Here is a 26748-nt window from a genome sequence, read left to right on the forward strand (position 1 = left end):
AAACAGGTGCATGCATTTTCTATCCTTTGAGGGAAAACTCCTTGTTGGTTTTGTATTCAGTATCTCTTGACTTGAGAGCCAAGAGATTAAGTGTAATCTTAATCTTGGTGTAGAGATTAAGGCATCAGGCTAGAAACCAGGAGTCTGTAAGTTCTTGTCCTGCCATAGGCACAAAGCCAGCTGGGTGACCTTGGGCCAGTCACTCTCTCTCAGCCCTAGGAAGGAGGCAATGGCAAACCACTCCCAAAAAACCTTGCCAAGAAAACTGCAGGGACTTAGCCAGGCAGTCACCAGGAGTCAAACCTGACTCAAAGGAAGCAAATAATTAAAATAAAATAAAATAAAATAAAATAAAATAAAATAAAATAAAATAAAATAAAATAAAATAAAATATTGACTTGGCTTAGGTGGATCCATAGCTTACCATTTGTTCCACCTTATGCAGCAAAAATATCTTTGATCAACATTGTCTCTTATACACACACACGATTTATCAGACTCAGAGGAGTTCTAAGGTTTGCAGATGTACTCAGAAGTCAAACCCTAATAGGGAAAATCCAAACAGAATATGCTTGGTGGTTGTGGAATGCTAACTGAATGGTTGAGAAAAAATCCAACTGAATGGGGAGAACAAATAAAATAGTGTGGCTAGAATTCTGATCTTTTCTTGCAGGTCCCACTTGTAAATGGTATGAGGTGCTAATTAGTAAACATTAAGAAATACATAGTGTTTCAGAGATGAAATTAAGATAAATTGCTGGGCTAAAATTTTCCAAGTATATTGAAGTATGGCTATTCATTCACTGGAATTTAGTTTATAATCCAATTAATAGACAATACATTATGAAGACAAGCTGTGGTTAAAACCTCTCAGGAATTCCATTTCTTCCAAGATTCCGCAGCTCCCACCCTGGCCATATTTAAATGAGCCCCTAAAACCTGGCTGTTCCCTAGGGACTTGGGCTAGAGTGGCTGACAGTCCCCTTGCATGATGTTTCAATCAGTTGAATAGTTGTTGGTTTAACTGAACTTTCTTTGTTAAGTTATGTATATCTGTCATGACTCTGGGCAGCTTACAAAATAAGACAATAAAACAGTTAACTTTGTTTTTACTGAATTATTTTGTAAGCCAACCAGAGTCATAACAGTTTTGGACAACCTATATATTTCCATAAATACATAAATAAAAACTCTGTGCCTAAGGGGCCAAAATAATGATGCTAAAGATTCTTGCTCAATGTTTTTGGTCATGTCTACAGGTATCTTAAAAAGAATGTGCAGCAAAGCACATTCCTGACTAAGAATGTGCAGGAAAGCACGCATCTTACAAAACCTCCACCAGCTTTCCTCAGAAATGACTGTAGTAAAGATGATGATAATATACTTTTGAATACATTTTGATATGTTTTCTTGTGCAGTATATGAGCAACAAAATTTTCAGACATTCTTTTTTATGACTCTTGTTTAAGAACCTAAGTACCAGAGTTTACCAGGTCCATGCTGCAAAAAGTGGTCCAGATGACCACTAGATCAGAAATCTCTGTGCTGTTATCTAGTAGTAATCTGGATCTAGTGGTCATCTGGATTTTTATCTGGTATCTCCATAATAAAACTAGAAGGATGTTTCTAGAACAGGTGAGAAGCCCATATTGTTCACTTTATGGGTCACACAGTAGCAGACTAGAGGTATTTGACCAAGTTACAGCCAGAACAATAATATTGCCCTCTTCCATTGTTATCCCCTGGAAACTGATATTTAAACTATGCTCCCCATTATTCTGAAAGTAGTAGTTAGCCATCAAGACTAGGAACTATGGATAGTGCCATTCTATGTAATGTGTTAGTTCTCTTTTTAAAACTAAACCCTAACCCACAATTAATTATATGCTGTGTAAAGAAGAAAGCTATGTAAGAGTAAGTTGGAACCTAGGAACTAGGAGCTTCCCAAAATTTTGTGTATGTAGATTATGTAGCAATTCAATGCATCAAATTCTGCAAAATGTTATGTAAGAACATTTTTGCATATGTTTCATTTGTATTGCAGCAGCCTACTTTAAATTGTACCAAAGTTTTCAAGGTGTTGATAGGAAAAGGGGCTCCAAAGAAGTAGTTATTCTGAAGGTGCATGGATCCAGTAAATGCACATCATTATTTCTACTAAAATCTAATGTGATTCACTTCAAATAGAATAGAATTAAGCTGTTCAAATCCTCAGAGTGAGGATTCCCATATTACAATCAATATACTTTTCATTTAATTAATGTACTCTTCCACTATTCCATGGACAAGTTAAATCAGTTAAAAACAAAAATAAAACATATAGTAATTAAAAACACATTATTAAACTAGACAGGTACCCAACTCAGCAAGAAGTAAGCCTGTAACATCAAAGAACTGCCGATTCAGGAATTAAACGGTCTTGCCTGACTGTAGAAAGATAATAGAGAGTGAGCTTACTTGATTTTTGTTGGCAGGGAATTCCAAAACATGGAGCAGCCACCAAGAATGCCTTTAGAGCCTAATATAGCTAAAAGAATTTCACTAGTCATTGGTTATAGCATTCATTTTTCTTTTCTATTCCTTTGATTTTGAAGACCATAATGAATAGGGAGAACTTTAAAAAATCCCTTTGAGCCACAATCTCAAGTTCTCCAATTACAATAGACCAACATAAGTTGACATGGACTCCAAGACCAGTATTTATTATTCAATTTTAGAAGTGCTCTATGTAACCACTTTAAGGCATGGAAGTAAAAGATCACCAGCTCAGTGTCATGGCTTCATACACAGGCCAGCAGGATGTCCTAAGATGATGAACCTGGAAATTCCAAATTGTTGCCAGAGGCAGATGTCCTGAATGTGTCCCAAGGCTACATGTGGCTTCTGAAAGCTTTGGGTGTGGCCCACAAGACCCCCCAAAATATTTAATGAGACTGAAGGGGGAAATGATTCAATCCATGATCAGTGAGGTCATATTAAGTATATTTAATTTTGATTAAATGAACTCCAATGTAGTTTGGTCTTACTCCTCATTTTCAGAGCATAGTTCTGGCATGACATTCAAAATATAGTGTGATTTTCAGTCTGGGAAAAGTTATGTAGCCTTGTTTTAAATCCATTCAAGCTAGGGAGGGTTGTCACACATTGTGAACATTGAGCTTCATAAAATTGATGCAAGTGCAGATACTTCCTTTTCCTGTCCTGCCAATCAGTTTTGCTGGTGGTTTCTAAGTTTTAGTGTTATGAGAGAGGAATGAAGTTTTTCTCTCTACTAACATTCTCCATATCAAGTTTTATGTTAAAAATCTCCATCATGTACTCCCATACAACGCAAGACTATACATGTCTTTTCCAAGGTAAGCCCCTTTATGTTCAGTGGGACTCTTCTTCCAGGTTAGTGAATATAAGATTGTAGCTGTGCTTGTCTTCACTGAATAAGAAGTCCTGCATGCTCTTCCCATTGACCCTTTTGGTTGCTTTTCTTCACATCTGTTCCAGTTCTGTATTATGTGGATAACGTGTTTAAAAATCTGAAACTGAGATGTAGTGGTAAATTTTGCAGGGGACCAGGCATTATATTAGAGCAGTGTGAGGTGGGCAGGATTTGCTTTGTTGAGGTGTGGGGCTGACATGCTTCTCTTCCTTAATGTGATTCATGTGGCACAAAGTACTTCTCCCAGCACTTCCCATAGCAGATGCTCCACTGTGTAGAAGCATGGGGTCATGTCATTTGAAAAACTGTTTTGAGGGAATGCTTCCTACAAAACTTTGTCAAAGTGAAACATCCCTTCGAAGAATTGCCCAGTCATATGATTTATCCACATAGATGCAACAAAGAAGAAAAGCAGCAATATTATTGTTTAAGCTGCTAGAATAAAGTGGAAATGGTATTCACAAAAGCAAGTATCCTCCATCTACTTAATAATTTTCTTCATTCTAACAGCCTCTCTCTAATTTGCCATAATAAAAAATAAAACTGGAAAGCCTCGTTATCACCTCACAAGTAATGTCTGATAATTACTCTGATAGTGCTTTGATTAGGAAAAAAAGATATCCCTGAATTGCAGTTTGCCACATTTCCCTCTTACCTCCTAAATCATAGGAGCCTAAAAAGGGAGCATATGGATATATGTTCAATAACAGAGTTGCCAGCACAACTCAGCCAGGTTTGAGGAGGCCCTGGGCATGCTCTCATGGCAGATAGCTCCTTCTGACTGACCTCCTATTCAAGTTGCTGTCTTATCTTGTTCTTATTATCACCTCTGTTTTCTCCCTCTCAATGCCACTGCTTCCAATGTAACACCGCCACCTCCTATTCCTAACTATTGTTGCCACCACTCCTCTTTCTTCATTTTTGCCACCAGCCAATCAGCAGAGAAGAAAAAGGCCACAGTGTTCAGTTAGTTGAGGAAGAAGCTCTGTGTAAACCAGTTAATGTGTTACATTTCCATAGTCTATCTCTAAGCTGGTCAGTTAGTCACTGCCTTGGTGTACATAACCAATCAACTGAAGTAGGTAGAGGCGTCTTCCTTCTTTTTCACTAGAGCCAGTCTGTGGAATTGTTTTTGGGCTTTCCTAAACCATAGGCCCTCAGAATCGCAGCCATGTTCCACCATCCATATGTTCTAGTACATGTGCTACAATCAGTTTCTTCTAATTTTAAAGCAGGAGGTCTAGTCTTCCACTTAACTGAACTCAAGAATTTGAAAGGAAGCTGTAGCCTCATGTAGGTTTACTTGATGGAAGAGTCTCAATGAATTCTGTACATTTTAAATTATGAATAAATATAAAAAAACTGGATGAAAAGGAAAAGAATCCAGCTCCTGGATTCTTTATACATCTTAAATTATTAAGATATAACATCATGTACTTCCCTGTTTTTCTCCTTTTTTAACAAAGCAAACACAAAAATGACATTATTAAATAGAAGACTGAACAGGTGTTCCCATTTTGAATGAGACAAATATACAAACATATTTGAAATACCTGGGTTTGAGCAGAAGCAATACTGTGTATTAACAGTTTTGCAAGAATGTGCTTAAGCATTTAGAAAGAAAAACATTAGGTTTATCTTTCATGTTAATTGCATTTTTTTTCTCCATTCAGATGCCACCTTTATTCCAAACATACTGATATACATTGTTAATGTTTTATTTTTCAGACCTAGAATAGGTAAAAAAATTATTACCCTATGTGAAACTAAAAGAAAAAAAGAAAAAAGAAAAAAGAAAAACTCAGACTCAGACTTCACATCCCACCATTCAGTCTCCATGAATTAATTTTTGAAGGCATTATTTCTATTCCATCAGGGAAACTTCTCATGTGTTTCCAAGCACAGTTTCAGAATGAGTCAAAATTCCCCAAACTTTGAATAAGCTCAATTTTGAGATAGCAGAAAGAGAGAAAAGGACAAGTTTCCTCAAGCTGATAAACGAATAGGGGGATGATAATGGCACTAGATCAGAAATCTACAAAATGATTGAAGGAATTTGGTTTTGTTTTCTCTCCAAGATGGGATTGGTCTCTTCCAGCCCCTGTTGTGGCATTTAACACATGCTGTCATATTAACTTATTTTCCCTTGTTGGGATGGGTGGGGCCTTTTGTATTTTCTTTTTTCCTTTTGAGAAAATTTGTTTACTCTTGTTTGTTTGAACTAATCACCACTTCAGACTCCCTCCCTCCCCAGCCCCCCCCTCCCGCCCTGATCTCCTCTTCTTCCCAAAGTGTTTAGCTCGGGTGCTGACCATTCAGGCATAAAAACGTGCTTATCTGCAAATGAATGGTAGCTCTTTGCTTCATTAAAGACTCTTTCTCTTTTGGCACTCGCATTGTGACCCTTTGATATTAATTCAAAGGGCAATTAAAGAATGCGGCCCATCTTTGAAGTGGCTCATTCAGGGCCGCAAAGGGGATGAACCTGGGACTCTGATGGACTGTGAGCATTCAACAGGCCTTTTCAAGGCAGCTTGAAGTGACTCAAAGAAAATGGGCAGGAGAAGGTCAAAGAGAAAAAAGGGGCTAAAGAAACAGTCTGTATTTGTTCGAAGTATTAGCCAAGCAAACTGCAAATAGCAACAAAATGAAACAGTTAATAGAGCAGCCAGACAGAGGCATGTCAATCACTTAACTTGAAAAGCCTTGGACCAACCAAGGCTTCAGTCACTGTGTTATCTAATTATCTTGGGAAAGCCACTGGCTGGAAGTAATAGTATTGTATTTCTTTCTGCTTCGTGCTCCAAAAAGGTGATAAATACTTCGCGTCTTCATAATTATGCAACATATATACATAAAGGGTAGTGTAGTGCCATATTGTTGGCTAGCTTCAAGGGGGTGGGGGGAGCAAATCCAAACCCCAAACAAAGCCAACAAACCAACTGAAAAGCAAATAATCCACAAGACGCATGAGCATGCCTGAAATTCTTGAAGTGTTTTTTAATATGCAGTATGCAGCACCCAACAGAACAAATTCTGAAGAAAAACATATTGGCTAAGGGGATATACATTTTAAGGAAAGTGGTTTGAAAGGGGCACACAAAGCGACTTTAACTCAGAACAGGAAAAAGTCCTGGGAGTTTGTACTGAGACTGTGTTTGTCCTTTACCTGCTGATGTCAGGGATGCCAACTGATTTTCCTGCATATGGCCTAAAGGAGGTTCTTCTTTTAAGACCACAACAGAGTAAAACTTCCCTCACAATTTCTGTTGGTTTTATAGATTCAATGCAAGCCACAGAAATCCTTTTCCACATTGCCCTCTCTTTGCATGTGCTTGACTGAGTTGACACATGAGCCTGTCCTCGCTTCCTCACAAGTTGGATGCACTATGTGCAATGTTACTCATCATCATGAACATTCAAATAGGTTGGAGGGTTCCCAAAGCTATGAACAACTACTTGAATCAGGCTCCATTTTTTTCTTTTTCCCAACCTACCCCCGCTGTTCATCTTTCATTTTTCTGGCCTACCATCTAGAAAGACCACATGTTATGCTTTCATTCTAATTCAGTTTTCCATGCTTCCTCTGGTGACATGTGTGGTGAAGCACATGTGAGCTATTTGCAGCTAGCAGTTCGAAAACATGCAAATGTGAGTAGATCAATAGGTACCGCTTCGGCGGGAAGGTAACGGCGTTCCGAGTCGTCATGCTGGCCACATGACCCGGAAGTGTCTATGACAACGCCGGCTCCAAGGCTTAGAAACGGAGATGAGCACCGCCCCCTAGAGTCGGATTCGACTGGACTTTACGTCAAGGGAAACCTTTACCTTTACCTTACACATCAGCTAGGCAGCAGGGAATAAACTGCACTTTCCCTATTGCTAATTGTAGCGGAGAGGAGGAGGATGTGAAACCTCCCCCTTCCCATCTCCATGTTCAAGAATAGCAATCTGGAACAGAATAGTTGGAAAGGGTAGTATATATGTGGTGAATCGGTTTGAGAATATATGTGTGAAAAGATGCAGGTATAATATGTATACACTTGTATGTATTCACATGTACACACGGTTGTCAAAGTGGGAGCAAGAAGGCCATATTTCTCCCCAAGGAATAAGTCAATGGAATTCTTCTTTAAGAGAGAAGTTTGCTCTCATAAGATCAAATTAGAATTGGCTGAAGACCTGCAGATGTGGCTTAGCTGGATTAGAGTGTTTATTGCAGGCAAGACTGGAGTGATACGTAACACCTGACTGCTGAGTGATATGCCAAGATGTAGAAACTGATCATATTCTTAAAGTTTTATTCCTTCCACTTCTCCAAATTAATAGAAACTTTTGCACTTGATGGCCTTGAGGTTAAGTAGTTACATGTTTATATAATAGCTATTTCTGGTCTGGAAACCACTAGTGTCCACCTTGTCTGCTCCATCTCTTATAAGCAGTGGTAGAAGGCTCCTAGCAAAATGCATAGCACAGAGTGTAAAAAGAAAATGACAGAAATTAAATAAAGGCAGCAAAAAGACTTGAACCTCATCACACCACCAAGGCAAGGTGGGGTATTGTTAATTGGACTCTGTTTTCCCTTCTGAAGCTTTGGCTGTTGTCTAAATCCTCTTTCAGAGCACTCCCTTGCATATTCCCATGATCCTGTGAGGCTTCTGTCAGTCTTTGCACATGAAGACTGTGCTCTAGAAGAAATGCAGACGAGACCAGTTTGTTGCATTTCATCTATAGTTTGGGAGAGGAATTCTGCATAGGGTTCTACTCTCCCCTTCTGAAGTGAAGGCACCATTGGTACAAGGCTATCATCCTATGAGAGGCAGCTTTGTTGTGTCCCATACAACAGTCAGATGGGTTTTTTTCCCCCTTACCATAAAAAGAAAACTGAGCAAGGGAAGACAGGTCATTTTCATTTACATTTGACCTTGTTTATCTTCAAAGGCATCCTGATCTTTTAGTAACTATCACTCCCAGTTTACAAATAGAAGTGTTCTACTTTTAGTCCTCATGCCTGAATTGATCATAACTTGGCCTCTGGCAGACTGGTGAAAACAGAGTCCTTCCAGAGAAATGATCTTGGCTTTCAATGCCATTTTCACATTGAACATCTTTCCTAGCAGGCAACCAGTAAGAGCTATGTGACAGAGCCACATGGAACAAAATGGCAAAAGTGCTACAACTTTTACATTCATGATTGCGAACATGCAGAAGGACCTAATTTCAATCCCTAGCATATCTACATGAAATACAGACTGTCTCTTGCCTGAAATTGCTGATTTAAAGTAGCAGGTCAGAGAACTCAACAGGGCACTAGATAATTCGATATAAGCCAGTTTTCTTAATTCCAATATTATTTGGTACTGTAGGGTATGGAAGGGTCTTCTGCTCATACATGTGTCTCTACTGTTCCAATGTTTAAATTTCTTCTCGTTTTGTGGTTGTCCTTGTGACACATGCCCTCATTTTCATTGGGTCCTTTCAATGTCAGGAGCAGATTTAGAAGGGTAAAGGAGGCTATAGAGGTAAGAGTGAGATGAGAGTGTTTTATTTATAAAAAGAATGCCATTCCCTAAATGGAAGGAAAGTTTGGATCCATGCCAGTTTGGATTTAAAATAGGAGTCTGGATTTCTAGTTTGTGGGGACTATGTAGACTGCATCAGCAAATCCTACATATATTTCCAATAGTAAATGCCAATTTAATTTATTTGAACTTGTTTCTGTACCAATATGCATAAAATGACATATAAAACTTGTATACTTTAGATCTTTGATGTCATATGTGTGTCTAGATTACTCAATAGAAGCAAATTTTCTTAAATAATAACCAAATAGGCCATTTTAAATTGTTTTATTTTGTGCCCAACACATTTTACTGAATTATAGCCAGCAAAGAATTTAGAGAAATATGCATCTATGAAAAAAAAGTTAATAAAAAGATATAGATCTCTAATTTCACAATAGTTAAGCAATCAGATTCCCAGCTGCTTTGCAATGAGTGACAAATGCATATATCAAGGATAGTGATTAATGCTGCTAAAAAAGAGGATTGTAGATTAAATGTACTGGATATTTTCTTTTGTAACCTTCACTGGAATAAATGTACATTGCAAAGCATGTTTGTGCCTTTTGACAATTTCTAGTCATTTCAAAAGGAAGGGATTGTAAAAGAAATGTTTACATGATCTTGCCAACTACATCTTCCTCCCTCCTCCCCAAAAAACACTTGGGATAAAAACTAATACTATTAGCTTGGTAATTATTTACAGATGGAGTGGGGCACATTTAGTATTTTGGTCGTTACTAGTAACTGCAGAGGACAGGGCAATAATGTAAAGGGAATGAAGCAATGTCTCATGTTGCCAAGACTATATTTTCTTAATTTGTTTTTATTTGGGAGGGGAGGTGTGGGGGTTTCTCTTTTCTTTTTCTAAATAGTGCTAAGCCTGTTTTAGGTGTACATGACAATTTTTCTGTTTGCACCTCAAAGTGGCAGGAAATTGAAATTTGGTGATATAGTCAGAAGGGTTCTGGAAAAAAGCAAGAAAGAATGTGGGGGCCACATGTGGTCTTCTGGCAATAGTATGGCCACCCCTGATATACAGCTTTGATATACAGCAGAGAAGTATCAGTGGGATTACATATAAATATGTGACTGATGCAAGAAACAGGGTAAGCAAGATAAAAAAAATAGATAAAATGTGGTGATGTCATTAGCCATTAGGGAATAATAAAGGGAGAGCTCAATTAATTTCATGTTCTTAAGTGGTTCCCTGCTGTGTCTTGTTGGCTGATATGGGCCACAGAATTAAATGTAGAATATTTTTTCCAAATGATGAATATACAAATGTTTTAGCTTTAAAACAACCAAACAAAAAGAAGGGACCAACTCTAGTGACTAGATTTTTAATTCCATTTTTAGGTCCAAGCCACTGAAACAAATCAAGATGGTATTAGACATGAACTTCAACATGATCACTTTACATTATACAGATACACGCACACACACACACAAACACACACACATATATGTAATGGTTTTGTGAGAAAGGTAATCTGGAGTTGTTTAAAAGACATGTTTGCAATCTTTATTCCAGCTGAATGTAATAATTTCTGTCAATATTCCTTTTACATCATTCAAAATATAAAAAGGAGCTTCTTATATTTATGAGACACCTAAAGATAACTTCAGAGTTAATTACAAGATTATTTTATTGTAGCAGGACATGAACATTTCACTGTCTACAAATTCCAGGGCTAATTATATACAACCTCTGTGCTTCCTTCTTTTATTGGATTATTTACACAATCACAATCTCTTCCTCTTCTTTTTCCTCACTCTCCTTTTCAAATGTCCATTATTCCAGTTGCCTTCAAAGGCCTGATCTAGACCTGTTTTATTTAAAAGGTACCTCCACAAGGCAAGATTTGCTCTGCAAAAGAAAGCAGTGGCACACTGGAAAACAGCACAGTCACAAAATTGTACTACAGCCTGAAAAAGTATGAACAAACCAACAAACCTCAAACCAAACGCCTTTATATCTCTTTTGGCTATAGATTCATAAGGATAATTTATTGCATTTTATTCCAAGGGCAGATTGAATTCAGTTTTTTTGTGGTCTAAAAGTGCAATCTTTTGATATATTTAAATTTCATTAGCAAGAGGTTATATTCAGCATCTATTAACCATTAAGGTACATTTTTGTTGAGTGACTTTGGATAAAAACTGCATATAAAAATTCACCTGCTGGATCACACCAGTATCTCTAGTTTTTGTAATCATCATAACATCCAATTCTAACTACTTGATCTCCCTGAAATTGTCAAACATTGTTGTCCATTAGTGAAGTAATCTGCTCTTGCTGTAATAAAAGCGATTCATTGATTTTTTCCCAAGGGACTGAAGAGATGCTAGCAAAGATTCTGGATTATCTTGTTTTATATACTGGGTCTCAGTTAAGGTATGGCATTTCAGTGAATTGTACTACAGTTCCCCATTCCGAAGTGTATAACAGGTTCTCTAAGTTCTGATATGCGTTGCTTAAGTGCATTCTGTTGAAAACAGTAGCCAAATCTTTGGACGAGTAGCAAAGAATGATGTGAAGTCATATCATCACAGCATTAATTTCTCTACCCACTGTCTGCATAATATTCTGACCTGACCTCTGTCCATTTCTTTATTAAATATTACTGACTCATAGTTGAGCCAATCTTTTAACAGATGACAGTTATCCTATTCTAATGTATTTTCTAATTTACATATTGGGTTTTTAAAAAAAATTTCTGGAGTTCCTTATAGAGAGTACTTGTGTAGCCCAGGAGTAGGTAACTAGCAGCCTATGGGTTTATTTCTCCAGTCTGTTCCACTGCAGAATCTCAACTTCTTCACCCTCAATTCCTTTGTCCCACAGTCACACTGCTAAAATAATTCTGAGCTAAATCAGAAGATGTGCAAAGGTAATCCTCCACATCTGCTTTTCTCAGCTGAACTGAACTCCCTCCAGTCCATCAGAACAACCACTTGTGTGACCTCTTCTACATCATGATGTGGGGGAGTGTTTGCTTGTGTGTATTTGCATAATTCTGTGATCTAACTTACTATGGTTCCTGGTGACAGGTTTCAGCTGAATATACGTATATAACCTTTGTCAGATTGGTGCGCTGAACACATAAAATGTGAAAGGTTACCAGACATTGGGAAAGAGTTGGGAAGCTATTTGTGTATTGCACAGAGATTCAGTTATTGTGTACATACATAGCTATTCTTCAGAGAGAGATACTTGTCAGCCAACCTGTAACATTCTTTGTCAGGCCAACCTATACATTACTTAGCTTGACATTACATGGATCAATTTTCAGGACCATTTTTTATTCTGCCTTTATTATTTTTATAAATAGCTCAAGGTGGGGAACATACCTAATACTTTTTCCTCCTCCTGTTTTCCCCACAACAACAACCCTGTGAGATGAGTGGGGCTGAGAGAGAGTGACTGGCCCAAAGTCACCCAGCTGGCTTTCAAAAGACTTGAAAATATTTCAAAAACTTGAAAGGTTCTGGACATCTGCTTTATCTTCTCAGTGTTATAACTGGTTGACTTGGTTATGTGGTTAAGCATGTTGAAAACTTGGAGAAAAGTGTGAGATTCCATGATTGGTTTTACTGCTTATTGAGGTCTTTTTGATCTTCAGTGTGGATGAACATATTTCCATAACAGTGGCTTTTGCAAGACTTTGTATATACACACTGAAAAACCAAGACTTGTGCAATTTATTTGCATAATGTATGTAAATAAGACCACATTTTACAACATGTGAAAGCAAGATTCTTTCATAGGGTTTATTTATTAAATGATTAAATCAATTTATATAGCCACCCAATCAGCGTGTGACTCCGGGTGGTGTATGCAGATTAAAAACAACACATAACAACTAAAAAAAGTAAAATATAACACACACACAGCAACTTCATCCAGCCAAACCAATCAAAAGTAGTCAAAACAGCACAAAACCTCCTGACCCAATGATTGGGGAAAATTAGGTCTTAAGACCCTTCCAAGAGGCAGGTAGTATGGGGGTGGGAGGGGAGATGCTGTTCTATACAGCAGGTGCAGCATTTAGTCATTAGAATATTTGCTTGAATCCTAAACTTTAAAAGGTATAACTTTTCTAAATGCAAAATTAAGTCAGGTTTATAACTTTTTATTTTTTAAAAAAATACCTGGATTGGGAGTGGGGAGAGAAAAATAAACAGTTATGTGCTTGAATGCACAAATATTTGCACTAAGGCATCCCAGATTTTGCTGGGGTGAAAATAACTGAAGTTGAAATCCAAGGGTGGTTTTCTGGCTAATGGGGAGGGAGTGTCATACGGTCTCATACAGATGTCTGTCACGCTTCTTAGCAGTGCGATTTTAGCCATTTGGTAGGTGGGCTGAATAGGGTTCTAAGGGATATAGCCTATATTTATTTTGCTGAGCCTTATTTCATCCATTCCTCCATACTGTTGCAATTTTGTTAGAACCAAGTTCCTGCAATCCATTCTGATTCCACATTGATTTATTTAAAATATTTATGGACTATCCTTCACTAACGTAGGTTTCATGGGGCAATCCACAACTGAAAGTTTTATTTACAATAGAAGAATGATAAATGATAAATTATACATTAATATCTTTAAAAAATATCAAAGCAAAGTAGATTAAAACTTGGTGTATCTATCAAGTACTACAGTAAGTCCAGTGTATAGAATGAAAAGAACTGAAAATTAGGCTACCTTGGTAAACACTATTATGCATCTCAAGGTTGAAAGTAAGTTATTTAATCATCTCACTGATGAACTGCTCAGTGAGTTATGGCGGAAAAATGATTCTTGTTTCTTAGATGTATTACCCCATCATCACTGACTAACTGATGAAGTCAGAACCCTCTCAGCACACTTCAAGCCTGGCTGATATTTGAAGAATGGATTAGTTCATGGTGCCACGGTAACATAGAAGGCTCATCTTAAGTTATATAGACCAATAGTGTTTGTGCTGAATTAATGAAGTGTTAAAAGCTGATATTCCTGCAATGTCTTGTTAGTGATTAGCTTGTGATGCCTGACTGATTTCATATTTGTCTCATAATCTTAAATCTGGGATGTGTGAGCAATGTTGAGATCAGATGGTGATTAGAAAAAGGGCAGAACAGGACATTTTAAGAAAGAGCAAAATTGACAATTACTATGTCAATGTTTAACTTTGGGACCCTGTTAATTAATAAGTCACCATTCATTGCTTGAAATTAGAATATACCTATAAAGCTGGCTTAATGCAAACTCCTCAGGAGGAATATCACTTACATAGATAAACATACACATTGAAACAATAATTATAAGATCTTTCTAATGAGCTAAGACTCAAAGATAGCATACTGAAAGCTTTAAGAAGATGTACCACTTTTAAAAGGTGTTTATTAAATAAACTTAATGACATTGTAATTAAGGTTACAGATAACATAAAGGTGATGCGGTGTTCTTTGGATCAAAAATTATAGCTGTTGTACCTGTCAAGTCTGTGATGTACAGAAAGTGCAAATCTTTCTATATGACCTATATGTAAGGTACGGTACATAGGTCTTGACAAACAGACTTGTCAGCTACCCTTCTCTGACAATGCAGTGATCCTCCTTCCCCACAGCATGAATCCAGAGTGATGGTGATAATCAACAGCAGCCTGGAAGAATTCTCTGCTGTGCAATAGCCTGCAAAGGCCTTCAACATTTTTGACAATCTGTCTTGGAGAAAATTCTCATGGCCTTTTGTATTTTCAAGTCTTGACCTCTCTCAAAATTATATAAATAATTAAATGAAATGAAACAAAATAAATGAATGATAAATCCTTTCCAATCATTTTATTGGATTTTCTCATAACCACTGTGATGATTACATCAGGTAGATTATCTGGGGGGAAATGTGAGTGGCAAGTGATGCTAAGGGTGCTTAAGAATAGCCACGCTGATATAAATATCATCCAAAACAGAAAGTTACCTATAGGGTAGTGAACACACCATTAGTAATTACTTATTTAGCATTTAACATGATCTGCTGAGAAAACCTGCACTTGCAAGATGATCATTAGCATAATGGAAACCTCATGGTGCTCATAAAAATGGTAATGTTCTCTGTTGATTTTCAGCAGCACCAGCAGCAATCCAGTTATACAAAATTCTTTAGAGCACAGTTTAGCTGAAGTTAAGCATCTTTAAGTCCTATTGATTTCAGTGGAAGGGATTTAATCATGGGCGTATTTTTTTCTCATCAGCATAAATGGGAAAAAAATACTTGACTTTATTGTGTCTTGCCTTCTTATGGATCCAGTAAAGTGTTTAATAAAATCTGCTTACATATGTATATCTTAAAATCAGGAATTATTTTGTAAATATAAGCACTGGATCAGTAAGAAAAAGTTTGGATGGATGGATAATAAAAGCACCCTAAAGAACATATTGAATGTTCATGGTATTTGGAAAATATACTTAATTCAGTCATAGGCTGTTAGTTACCCATAGTTGGGCTAAATAGACAAGTACTTGGACTGTTCTGTAATCATGTGTGCCTTATTTTTCTAGAGCTGTAACAAATATAATCTCACATAGGCTCTGGTGTCACCGTAAATGTCTGAATAAAGGAAGGCTCTATAAAATTGTTGGATTAATTTATTGAGAAAGACGTCATGTCCAATGCCCATAACTAAACAATTAGGTTGCAATATGAAAAACTTACTGTCAGAGAGAGGGAAAGAGAAGTTTCATGTCAAGCACAGAAAATATTGTCCAAGCTGGGCAAATTACCTGATTTAGCATAAAGCAGCTTTCCATATACTTGATCACCTATGAAAAAAGTATCAGAATATAGCAAATGAGCTATAAGGAATTCTGACTTGGAGTGTATGGTTTTTAAATATCAAAGGATTGACAACTACAAATGAAAATATTCTTATACACAACACCCTCTTTTTTTCATCATCAGCATTTTATGTTTTCTTTTTTAAAACACTTTTAAATTAAGTAAAACAACAACAACAACAAAAAAGCAAAAAGAAAAGAAAACAATGCAGATACATACATACATGAGCTTTGCACTAGAGGGAATGGAAGTATGGTTACATGAAACATTAAAACACTTTCTGTTTTCTAGTGTTTGTCAAAAAAACTTGACTTTTTTGCTGTCTGAAAATAAAAAAAATCCACCCAAATTCAGTATGACTTATTCTAAATTTAGTGAATTTGTGAGATTTTAGCTTTGAGTGGAAAAGGAAGCTGTTCCTGTTTTTCCAAATATTGCATGCCTCATGCTTCTCTAGTTGTGAGTATATATAGGACAAATTGTTAGCATTTACTCTATTGAGGGGACGCGGTGGCGCTGCGGGTTCAACCGCTGAGCTGTCGATCGGAAGGTCGGCGGTTCGAAACCGCGCAGCGGGGTGAGCTCCCGTTGTTAATCCCAGCTCCTGCTCACCTAGCAGTTCGAAAACATGCAAATGTGAGTAGATCAATAAGTACCGCTTCGGCGGGAAGGTAACGGCGTTCCGAGTCGTCATGCTGGCCACATGACCCGGAAGTGTCTATGACAACGCCGGCTCCAAGGCTTAGAAACGGAGATGAGCACCGCCCCCTAGAGTTGGACACGACTGGACTTTACATCAAGGGAAACCTTTACCTTTACCTTACTCTATTGAACGTTCTTATGATTCTTCCCTCTTGCTCCTTGGTTAGTTTACTAATGTGCTTCCTTCCAGTGCAGTGTATATTGTACACAAAATATACAGGGTAAAGACTGACAGTGTAACGTAATTAGTGTAATTACATCAAATAATAATAATAATAAGAGGAATGAGCTTCAGTGTTTTCCAAATTTACAGGAGTATCTTTTATCTTCTCTCTGAAAGTTGGACTGTCTGCTCTTCTGTCATGGTATTGGTTTGTTTTTTCATCATTAGGAGTGGCCTGCTTTTAATTTTTCTAGCTGTTTATAATGGTTAGGATTTTAGAACAAAGGGAAAGAACACCTCTTGGCATCTGTTTACAAAATGCAAATAAATGCAGTCAAAGAAGCAGTTTTATATTCAAAGAAAAGAAAACAGAGCTTAGAATCTGTGTTGGAGAAAAAAAGCATTCACTGTGTTGTGATACATATTAAGTGATGTTTGATATCTTCTTATCAATATATTTAAAAAGCTTCTTTGATGGAAAATGAGGCACACATTCATTCTAAATACTTGTTGCTAGACACGTAGCTACAAGGAGGTGGTAAACTGAAACTTTGCCCAAATAAAATGGTGGTATTATGAAAAACATATCTGGCTGAACTGCAATAGTAAGCAACAGGTAGGGATACCCAGCCCTGCTTAACATAAAAAAAAGAATTCAGTAGGAAGTTGGAATAATGTAAAGCAAAATAATGGTTTGTAGCATATTATTTATAAGAAATCCCCTCTCATAAACTATAGGCATGCTTAGGAAATAAAAATGTTGTAGAGCTTTGTTTGGGTCAGGAGAGAGCATTTGAGGATGGCTAGAGAAACAGCAGTGGTTATATGAAGCAAGTTCCCCCCTGCCCCAGTGAACAGGTATTTGTGACTGGTCAAGGCTACCTGTGTTCACAAAACCCCAAAGTCTGACCATCCTGTTTGGGATTGAGAAGCACATCATGTATTGTATGAGTTTATACTTCCCTAAATACTGAATTTCCTTGCTTAGGTTTCCTCTTGAACTTGATGCTGTCTATGGAAATGCAAGTGGCATTACAGTAGATGCTGGCACTTACAGTACCTAGTGGCACTAGTGGGGAGGGGGCTTTTCCATAGTGATTTCCAAGCTTTGGAACTTTCTGCCCTTTGAAGATAGATGGTTTTAACTTTCAATATTTTGAAAGAGAATCTTTAAAATCTCATCTCTTCTCCCTTGCCTTCCCTTGAGTTTTGTTGCAGATTAAAAATGTGTTTGATTTGTCTTTCAGTTGAAAGAATACATTTTAATTGGCCTGCATATTTATTGTAACAGAGTTTTTTTATTTTGATTTTTAAAGCCAAGGTGCACAATATGAAGCCTGACCTGCATCAGCCCTGAATTCCCTGGATCCAACTCCAGATACCTCCAAACCTTGTTCTACATTATAATTTTTTACATGACCAAAGGGGAAAATTAGTCAGAGTATGATTACCAATCATATATAATTTTAATTGCTATAGGAGAGAATATATACATAGTTCAAAGTTCATTTGTGGGTTCTTGGTGTTCTCTGAGCTTGCCTCTCTTCCTGCATACATTTCATTACCAAGCTAAGGGACACAATCAGTGCATGGGGAAGTAGAATTTGCTGGCTGTTTATATGTGGTACTTTTCTTATCAGCCTTGATTGGAGCACTGTTACTTCCTTGGTTGTTTTGGGGTGGGGTATTCCAAGGAAAGAGGCAGACCTAAACACATCCTTTCTCACCTAGGTAAGCAAGAACTTGATAAAGTAGAACAATCAAGGAAAAAACAATGTCCCAATCAAAGCTGGTAGGACACAGGTAGGATAACTGATGATGAGTTTTTGTGTATGAAAACTGCAGTGAGATTATTGTATGCACAAAGATGGAAAGATTTGGCGATACCTACAACAGAGGAATGAAGATGACAGAATTTGCTGAAATGGCCAAACTGACTTCTTTGATTAAACACAATATATACAGATCTTGGTGACTGGAAACTCCTTATGGACTTTTTGTGTAAAAAAATAAAAACAAACTTATGACTTATGGTTTTGGTAATTAGATAGGATAGATAGATAGATTGATCATATTTATATAGCTGCCCATCTCACAAGAAGGTGACTCTGGGCGGCGTATAACACTCAATTAAAAGAACCAATAAATACATACAGCACAACCATTAAAACTATAAAAACCTATTAAAAGCACACAAAACAGGAGAGGGTGATGTTAACAGTAGTAAGGGAGCCATTGCAAGATCTACCTGGTCCTATGGGACCCCCAGGCCTGATCTCATAGCCAGGTCTTGAGGGACTTGCGGAATGTTAAAAGGCCAACCTCACTTCCAGAGGGAGAAGTTTCCATAAGACAGGCACCACGGCAGATTATAGAAAGAAGGGAGTCACAATGTAACTTTAGAGAGAGAGGGCAATTTGTAATTATTCTTTCTCTCTCTCGCTCTCTTTCTAATTTATCCCCGCCCATCTCCTCCCGTTGGGGGACTCTGGGTGGTTTACAACAATCGATTAAAAACCATAACCATAAATACACAAAATAAAATACAGTAATAAATAATATAAATAGAGGTAAAAATAAAGAATCCAAGTGGTGAAGAATCTATTTACAACTGCTGTAAAGAAGATCGGAAGCCATTTCTTTGTATCTTTTTTCTTTTTTTTCTATTTTTCTGCTACTCTTTTTCTTTTTGCACCTTTAGTATTATCTTTCACTTTTTCCTTTTTCCTTTTTGCTCTATTTTAGTTTGTATTAATCTTATTCTTGTGTGTGTGTGTGTGTGTGTATGTGTATGTGTACATGCATGTGTATATATATATATATTTAAAAAATCTATAATATATTTAGATAACTGATGATGTTATCTGGTATGGCAATGAAACATCTGCAGGAAAACAAGAAAGCTCAGAGAAGACCAAGAACCCAATACATTTGATTTAATTAAAAATAAATGAATTGAGATCATTAGCAGTTCAGCTCTTAGCATTTCAATCAAATGCCTAAAAAAATGCATCCATGTTATAAATGATAGTATCTATTAAGGTTTTATTATGCAAATCACTTTTTTGAGGTTTGTTCTTGAAGGAGCACATAGAAATAATTATATAAAGATCAGATAAATTCTGTATTGACATCATGTAGGATCAGGATGCCCCCCAAACAGAGTATTGCATGGAGTAATGGAGAAGGGGAATGATGTGTTGTCTGCTGGCTGGTTTTTGTTTTGCTTCCTTGCAGCCCTTCCCAAAAGCATTTAAAGCATTTATTGTGCATTTAAATGATGGGACCAAATAAATTGCTTGCCATAGTTTTAGTTAGGGAAATTTGCTTTGAGATACCTGAAAACCTTAAGTCTCTCTTAAGACAGTTCTTTGGATAGTCTACATGGAGTATTTTTTGTTTTGTTTTGTTTTGGGAGGATTTTTTGGTATGTGTGTGTGTGAAAAATATTAATCCAAACTGTTATAGCATTTAATTGTTATATAGAAATTACTTGACTTTACAAAAATAAAGGGTTTTATGTGCTGGAAGTTTTGGTCAGCAGGAACAACATCTGAATTGCACCAAACAAATGACATCAATCACATCCTACATTAGAAAAGTGGGAAAAGACACAGGACACATTTCCCTAAAGTGTTATTTTTTCATATGTATTGTTTGTCTGGGAATTATGGGAGCTGCAGTTTGCCAAATTGACCAATGTTACTATAGGGACATTTTGTACCTTTTCCAAAATATCTATTTGCTTGTTTGTAATTGTACACAGAGTTTATTAAATCATTAAATATCTCTGCCTTTCCTCTTTTGCTCTGAACCCTGAAATGGTAAAACCAGTGTATACTATGACTGTTCCTGGCAAGTACAAAAAGTGTTTAGGTTTTCTTGTATCATTATCTGTATTTGGAATTCAGAATATCACACCTTACAAAATTCTAGCTATATATGAATGAAAAGGTACAAAATATTTTGTGTGTGTGAATGTTGTGGAAAGTTTAAAATACAATAGTTTATTAGCTTTATTTCTAAAATTTATAATTGGTGTTGGTGAAGATAAATAAAAATTTATAATTGGTGTTGGTAAAGATAAATAAAACATTAAAACAAATACATTCATGCTGCATTCTAAAAATGGAAAGTGTATTGATGGGAACAGTCTTCAGCTCTTGGAATCTGTTCTAAATCTTTCTATATTTTATGGTTCAAGTTTTCCATTGTGAATATTGTGATCTTATGAGAAAGGCTGTAGAAAACAGCATTTTCTATGGGGTTAGGTATACACCGAGTCTTCAGAGTGGCCTTCAAGTGTGTTAATATGCCATAGTTACTTCCTCTGATGTCCACCAGATTTCTTTTCTCCCCTGATTTTAAAAAAATAAAAATGTTTATAATTATAATAATTAATAGTAACATGCAAACATTTAATACATGTAGTATTATTTGCTGATCTCTGTGTAAAATGTTTGATTTGGCAAGGCATTAATAAAAGCACAGCTTGTGGATAGCTGAGAGAGTGCAAAATTGATTTTTGTGTTTGCAGTTGCTCCTTATTCTTATTTTCACTTGGTTAAAATTGCCAAGCATGCCTAGTTTATTTAAAGTTGAAACTCTTTTGGATTATTTATAATTCTTAAGTGAAATGAATCAACAGTAATTAGGAACAGAGAATGTGTTTTGCAACTCAGCCTTGGTATATTATTTTGATATTTAAGTCGCTGTGAGGCAACACCAAATAGTCCCATCTCCCGCCCAGTTAAACAGTTTGCATCATGCAGGCTTTTTTTGCTTAAGCTGTAAAGCTTCTCTTTTCAAATGCTACATTGTAGCTGCACATTGTAGTTACATTGCTGACAAAATGTCTCAGCATCACTCTTAACATGAGCAGTCATTTTAAGCATGAAATGGTTTAGCTAATGATTTATCTCCTGCGCTGCTGTGCTTGGGGCAGCTGTATGATTGGTCTCTTTAGCAAGTCAAGTAATTTCTTTAACAAAATGTTAACGCACAGATGGGCTGTAAGCTGTCAGTTAGCTATTATTGTATGCACATCTGCTTGCTTTCAATGTACTGCCTGATGTATTCAGCCACTTACTTAGCTGCAGACCTCTGAAAAGCACAGCCTGCTCTGATTGCCAAATAAAATGTTCATTTGTCTCTTCTTCTTATTGTTTTGTTTTGGTAACACATGTCAGCAGCTCAATTACCCAGTTCATTAACAGCTCCCAATAGTCGTGCCGGCCAGCCCATGATAAGGGGAGCGATTGTAGCACATATGGGCTATAATAGCCAGTCTCTAGGCAATTGTAAATAAAAATCACTCCTGGTCTTTCTCTTTTGCTCCAACTAAGTTTTGCTTCTGTTGCTTTCTTAGAAGGTGCACTGATTGGTCGAAGGCCCTATCTCAATAAATATTATGTTAGAGTTTCAACTAAATCAACTCTTCCCCACCACCCCATTTGTTAGTTTGCCAGACTCAGTGCTTAGAGCCCTTAATTATTAGTCTTTTTGTATGAGGTCCTGATAAATGAACAATTGTTTTCTTAATCAGGCATTACATGAAATCAGTATTAACTCTCTTACTTTCTCTCTGACACTTTAGCAAATAGATGTATGTAAACACTTGGAAGTTGTAAGATTGATCTTTTCTAAATGGTAAACTGTAGACATTTTTGCTGCAATCCTATGTTTATTTTTCTGGGAACAAACTTCACTGAATCTGGTGGGACTTACTTCAGAGTAGATGTGTATTCAGTTGCACTTCAGGATTTTCACAAAGGGAATGAGAGGGAGACACAGAGACAGAAAATTATGCTTACAATAGAGAGAATGGCATTTGTAACAACTAGATCAAACAAATTATGCTTAATTACACATTCAATATAATTCATGCTTTATTAAGTTAAAGCATTTAGGCTGAAACAAATTTATTGTCACTGGCCTTGGCAAAACTTAATGCAGTTCTTGTGATTTTGATTTAGATATTGGTGTCATTAAAAGCATTACACACAATGTATGAGATCTGAGATACTACGTTAAAAAAACTGCTCTCCCCTTCTTCAGAAGTTATCAATTTTTAGCTAAATGGGGATTAAAAAAAGAGCTTTATTATGAACAAAATGAAACTAAATGTTTCCCTATCCTGCTTTTAAACTATAACTGTTAAATTTTGCTGTGGAATGAAAGCATAAATAGTGTAATATAAGTGTACGTATTGCTGATTATAAAATGTTAATACTGACTTTACTGTGAATTTTATTAATTACATTGTTCCTTATACCTCACCTCATCCCAAGCATATTTAAGACAGTAGCTCTAAACACATTTATGTTCAGTTTGATATTTTCGGGATTATGGAAACATGTAGTAGCCTTCAAGATGAAAATGGCACCAAACTATCCTATTTGAGACGAAGATACTGAATTAGGAATATTATAGAAAATATTGTATCACTGCAATTGTCTCAATATGTCTTGACTCTTTGATGAATTGAGACTGTGCCAGTTATGAAAAACATGCAGAAAGAGCAACAGATGCAGATATAACTCGTTAAAGAAATCAGGCATGGGAGGGGGAATCCATTTGGCCATGTTGGTTGGGCTTTGGAAACTTTACTTCAGCAGTATAGAGCAATGTATTTCACACCATGCCTTAGTCTGAACCATGCTGTTTGAACCATCTTGTGGTTGGGGAAACTACAGTACTGATTACAAACTATATTCAATTAATAGTACAGTATATACCTATATAGAGCCAGTCTGATGTAGTGGTTAAGGCATCAAGCTAGAAACCAGGAGACCGTGAGTTCTAGTTTTGCCTTAGGCATGAAAGCCAGCTGGGTGACCTTGGGCCAGTCACTGTCTCTCAGCCCTAGGAAGGAAGCAATGGCAAGCCACTGCTGAAATCTTGCCAAGGAAACTGCAGGGACTAGTCCAGGCAGTCATTGAGAATCAAACATGATTGAATGACGGGGAAAAAATGCCTATATACTATTTTCCTACCTGAGCTCTAGAAAGTTTTCAGAAGCTCTGTTTAATGTGAAGTGTAGCAAGTTTCTGCCCCCAAAAAGCATTATCCTACAGGGTTCAGAGAAGTTCTTTTGGGCCATACCTCATTGTTTTTTTCTGGAAGTATCTCATTGCCATTTTCCTATGGCTGAGAAAGAGAGACTGGCTCAAAGTCACTCAGCAAAGTCACCCAGCTGGCTTCATGCCTAAGGCAGGACTAGAACTCACAGTTTCTGGTTTCTAGCATGGTGGCTTTAACAAAATGCCAAACTGGATCCCAACCTAAATACATACATTTAACAAGTTAAAATAGATTAAATGCTTTATTTATTGTTTTATTTCATTTATTTTTATTTTTGGAAAGATTTTATTTTGAAGTTTGGCATAACAATTCCTTTTCCTTCTCTTCACCTAAGACTAGTTTCCTAGTAAGACTAGATAGAGTCCCATCCTATCTCAGAAAGGATCAAAGCTCTATGGTAAATATATATACTTTGCAAAGAATTCCAGCTTTAGATTCTAGAATTTTCAGATACATTTGGAAGAACCTTGGGTTGAAACTTTGGAGAGTTGATGCCAAACACTGTTAGCAATTCTGTCTTCATGGATAAATGGGATCACTCAAGATAAGGCAACTTCAAAGCAATCCTAGGCTGTTGATGTAAGACTAACCAAGTGGTGGGCAGACTTGGTATGTAGCACAGAAACATAGTTAGGTGAAGGCGGGAATGTTGACAATCAACTCTCCTGGGTTTTGGATCCTTCAGCAGCCTTGGCATTGATCTTAAGAGATCTTATTGGTGACAGGACTCTGCTGTGGAGGTATTGGTGTGTGAATGCCTGCATGTGACATTAAGTCTTTGGGATATGCTTCTGGTGCCCAACTGCTTATCTGAGCCCTTTCCCAAGCTCTTTGACTTAGTTTCTGGGTTGGTGTTGGAGTCTCTTCTTCTTCTGGTGTTTGATGAGTTTAATTCATCAGTTATCACTTATAATGACCTGGCTCAAATGCCTGATGGATCCAGAAGGTTTATGGAGGATGTTTGGATTCAAGAATTTGCCAGAGCCTTACTTCAAGAGGTGATGTTAGCAGAAGCTTTTAAGGAGCTTGTGGTATGCCCCATATGAGGTCTTCCTTGGAGCCTGCTAATTTTGATAACAATCACAGTCTTTAGCCTTTCTTTTTTAGGGAAGGTTGTTGAGTGGGCACAGTGAATGAAGCTGCAGTGCATCCTAGAAGAAGTAGATTATTTGGACCAAATAATTTTCAGTCAGGGTTCAGGCTTGGGCATGAAATCACAATAGTATTGATTGTCCGATTTCTGACTTCTGTCAGGACCTAGATGGAGGTAGTGCAACCCTTCTGATCATGCTGGACCTCTTTGCAGCCTCCATCACTATTGACCATGTGAGGATTGGGTACTGGAAGTACTGTTTCACAGAAGTTCTACTCCTTTCTGAGCAGTCTTCTCTAACCAGAGTCAACGTGTCTGAGATGCTAATCTGAGGACAAACTTATAGTAATCTTTTTTTGGGAGGTGAGGAGGGCTATGTCCATTTAGCATTGTTTCTCAGTGATCGCACCAGTTCATTTACAACAGCATCTGCCTGGAATTGTAACTAGCCCCATCTCTAATAGGTTCCTGGAAGTGAATTAGGGGGCTGCCAATAGTTACTTTTTTATTGTGTCATGGATGTTTTTGATGAGGTAATTGTATTTTAATTTTGTAAACCACTGACAGTCATTGAGATCTAAGGTCTATAAATCATGTAAGCCAACAAACAAATAAGAAATTGATTTCTTGGCCAGGATGGGTGTTGCCTGCAAGTCTCCAAAAAGACCTCTTCCTGGTTAGGGCAAATATTACTTTATTCAGGTATCAGTTTCTCCCTTCAGTCCCATTCTTATTACTTAAGTCAGGATACTTCATCTTAACTGAATTATGTAGTCCTGAATCTGTAGCCTACTTGAGTAATTGTATCATTCCCTGCTTGCTCAAGATTAAGGCAAATTCTGATAAGAGCATGCAGTGAGCTTACTCATATAGTGGTTGTCCCATAGTTATATTTTGTGGCTACACTCTATTAGTGTTGACTCCTGGTGACTGCCTGGACTAGTCCCTGGAGTTGTTTTGGCAAGAGTTTGGAAGTGGTTTCCCCTTGCCTTCTTCCTATGGCTGAGAGAATGACTGGTCCAAGGTCACCCAGCTGGCTTTGTGCCTAAGGTGAGACTAGAACTCACTGTCTCCTAGTTTCTAGCCTGGTGCCTTTAACCACTACACTAAACTGGGTCTCTACCAAATCCTTTATATATATTTAATTTTTTACAATTAATTGACCATACTATAAAATGTTTTAAATATGGCTTGCTAATTAGTTTTAACTAGAATTCCTATGGTTTATCATTATGTTTGCTTTAATTCAGAGACCAAGAGATTAGTTCTTCAAGTAATCCTGAAACTATACTTTTGTTTAAAAATCCAGAGGTACTTGCTTCATGTGAACAAGTTTTAGGTTCTTTACTAGAATCTTACCAACTAGCAATTTGGGATCTAGTGTAAAGTGGCCAGTAGCTGCCAGTAGACTTTGGTGGTCCCTTTGTCCATTTTTTTTATTATAATGTTCTTCCAAAAAGTTGTATAAGATAATCTAATAAAAACATAAAATCAACTCTTGAAGAAAAAATACAATAAAATGGAAAAAAAAATTGCTGGGTGGAGAATTCTGGGAGTTGAGGTCCACATGTCTTAAAGTTGCCAAGTCTGAAAAACACTGCTTTACATCAAAATATTGCAGAGTGGTAGATATTATACTTGGCCATAGAGTGCCTTGCTAGGTTAGGTCCTTGCCTTAATCAAATGTACAATCATGTATTAGGATTGCTTGACACAATGCACAGGTGGCTACCCACTGACAATAGACCTTCTGAACTTCTCTCCTGCTGCCTCCCATATTCATAAGTAATCTGTACATTCCTCCTAGAATTGTGAGCACTTGGGGAGTTGCTAAGTGTCAGAATTTATCTGTACAATTTTGATTAGACCAGACTTGGCAGGGGTTTATTTT

At 37.0% G+C, this 26748-nt stretch overlaps 1 protein-coding gene across 4 annotated transcripts in view; it reads left to right on the plus strand.

The window, feature by feature from the left end:
- PAX3 (paired box 3) overlaps positions 1 to 26748 on the plus strand; it is a 99819-nt gene that overhangs the window by 33161 nt on the left and 39910 nt on the right. Inside the window, exon 5 of one of the 4 annotated variants that reach the window (XM_063306110.1) lies at positions 3362 to 3370. The exons of the other annotated variants lie outside the window; for them this stretch is intronic. Within the exon in view, the coding sequence (XP_063162180.1) occupies positions 3362 to 3370 (9 nt within the window). The remainder of the gene's footprint in view (positions 1 to 3361; positions 3371 to 26748) is intronic. 4 annotated transcript variants of the gene reach the window in all.

The sequence above is a fragment of the Candoia aspera genome, chromosome 6, assembly GCF_035149785.1.
Source record: "Candoia aspera isolate rCanAsp1 chromosome 6, rCanAsp1.hap2, whole genome shotgun sequence".
In the NCBI taxonomy this organism is placed as follows: Eukaryota; Metazoa; Chordata; class Lepidosauria; order Squamata; family Boidae; genus Candoia; species Candoia aspera.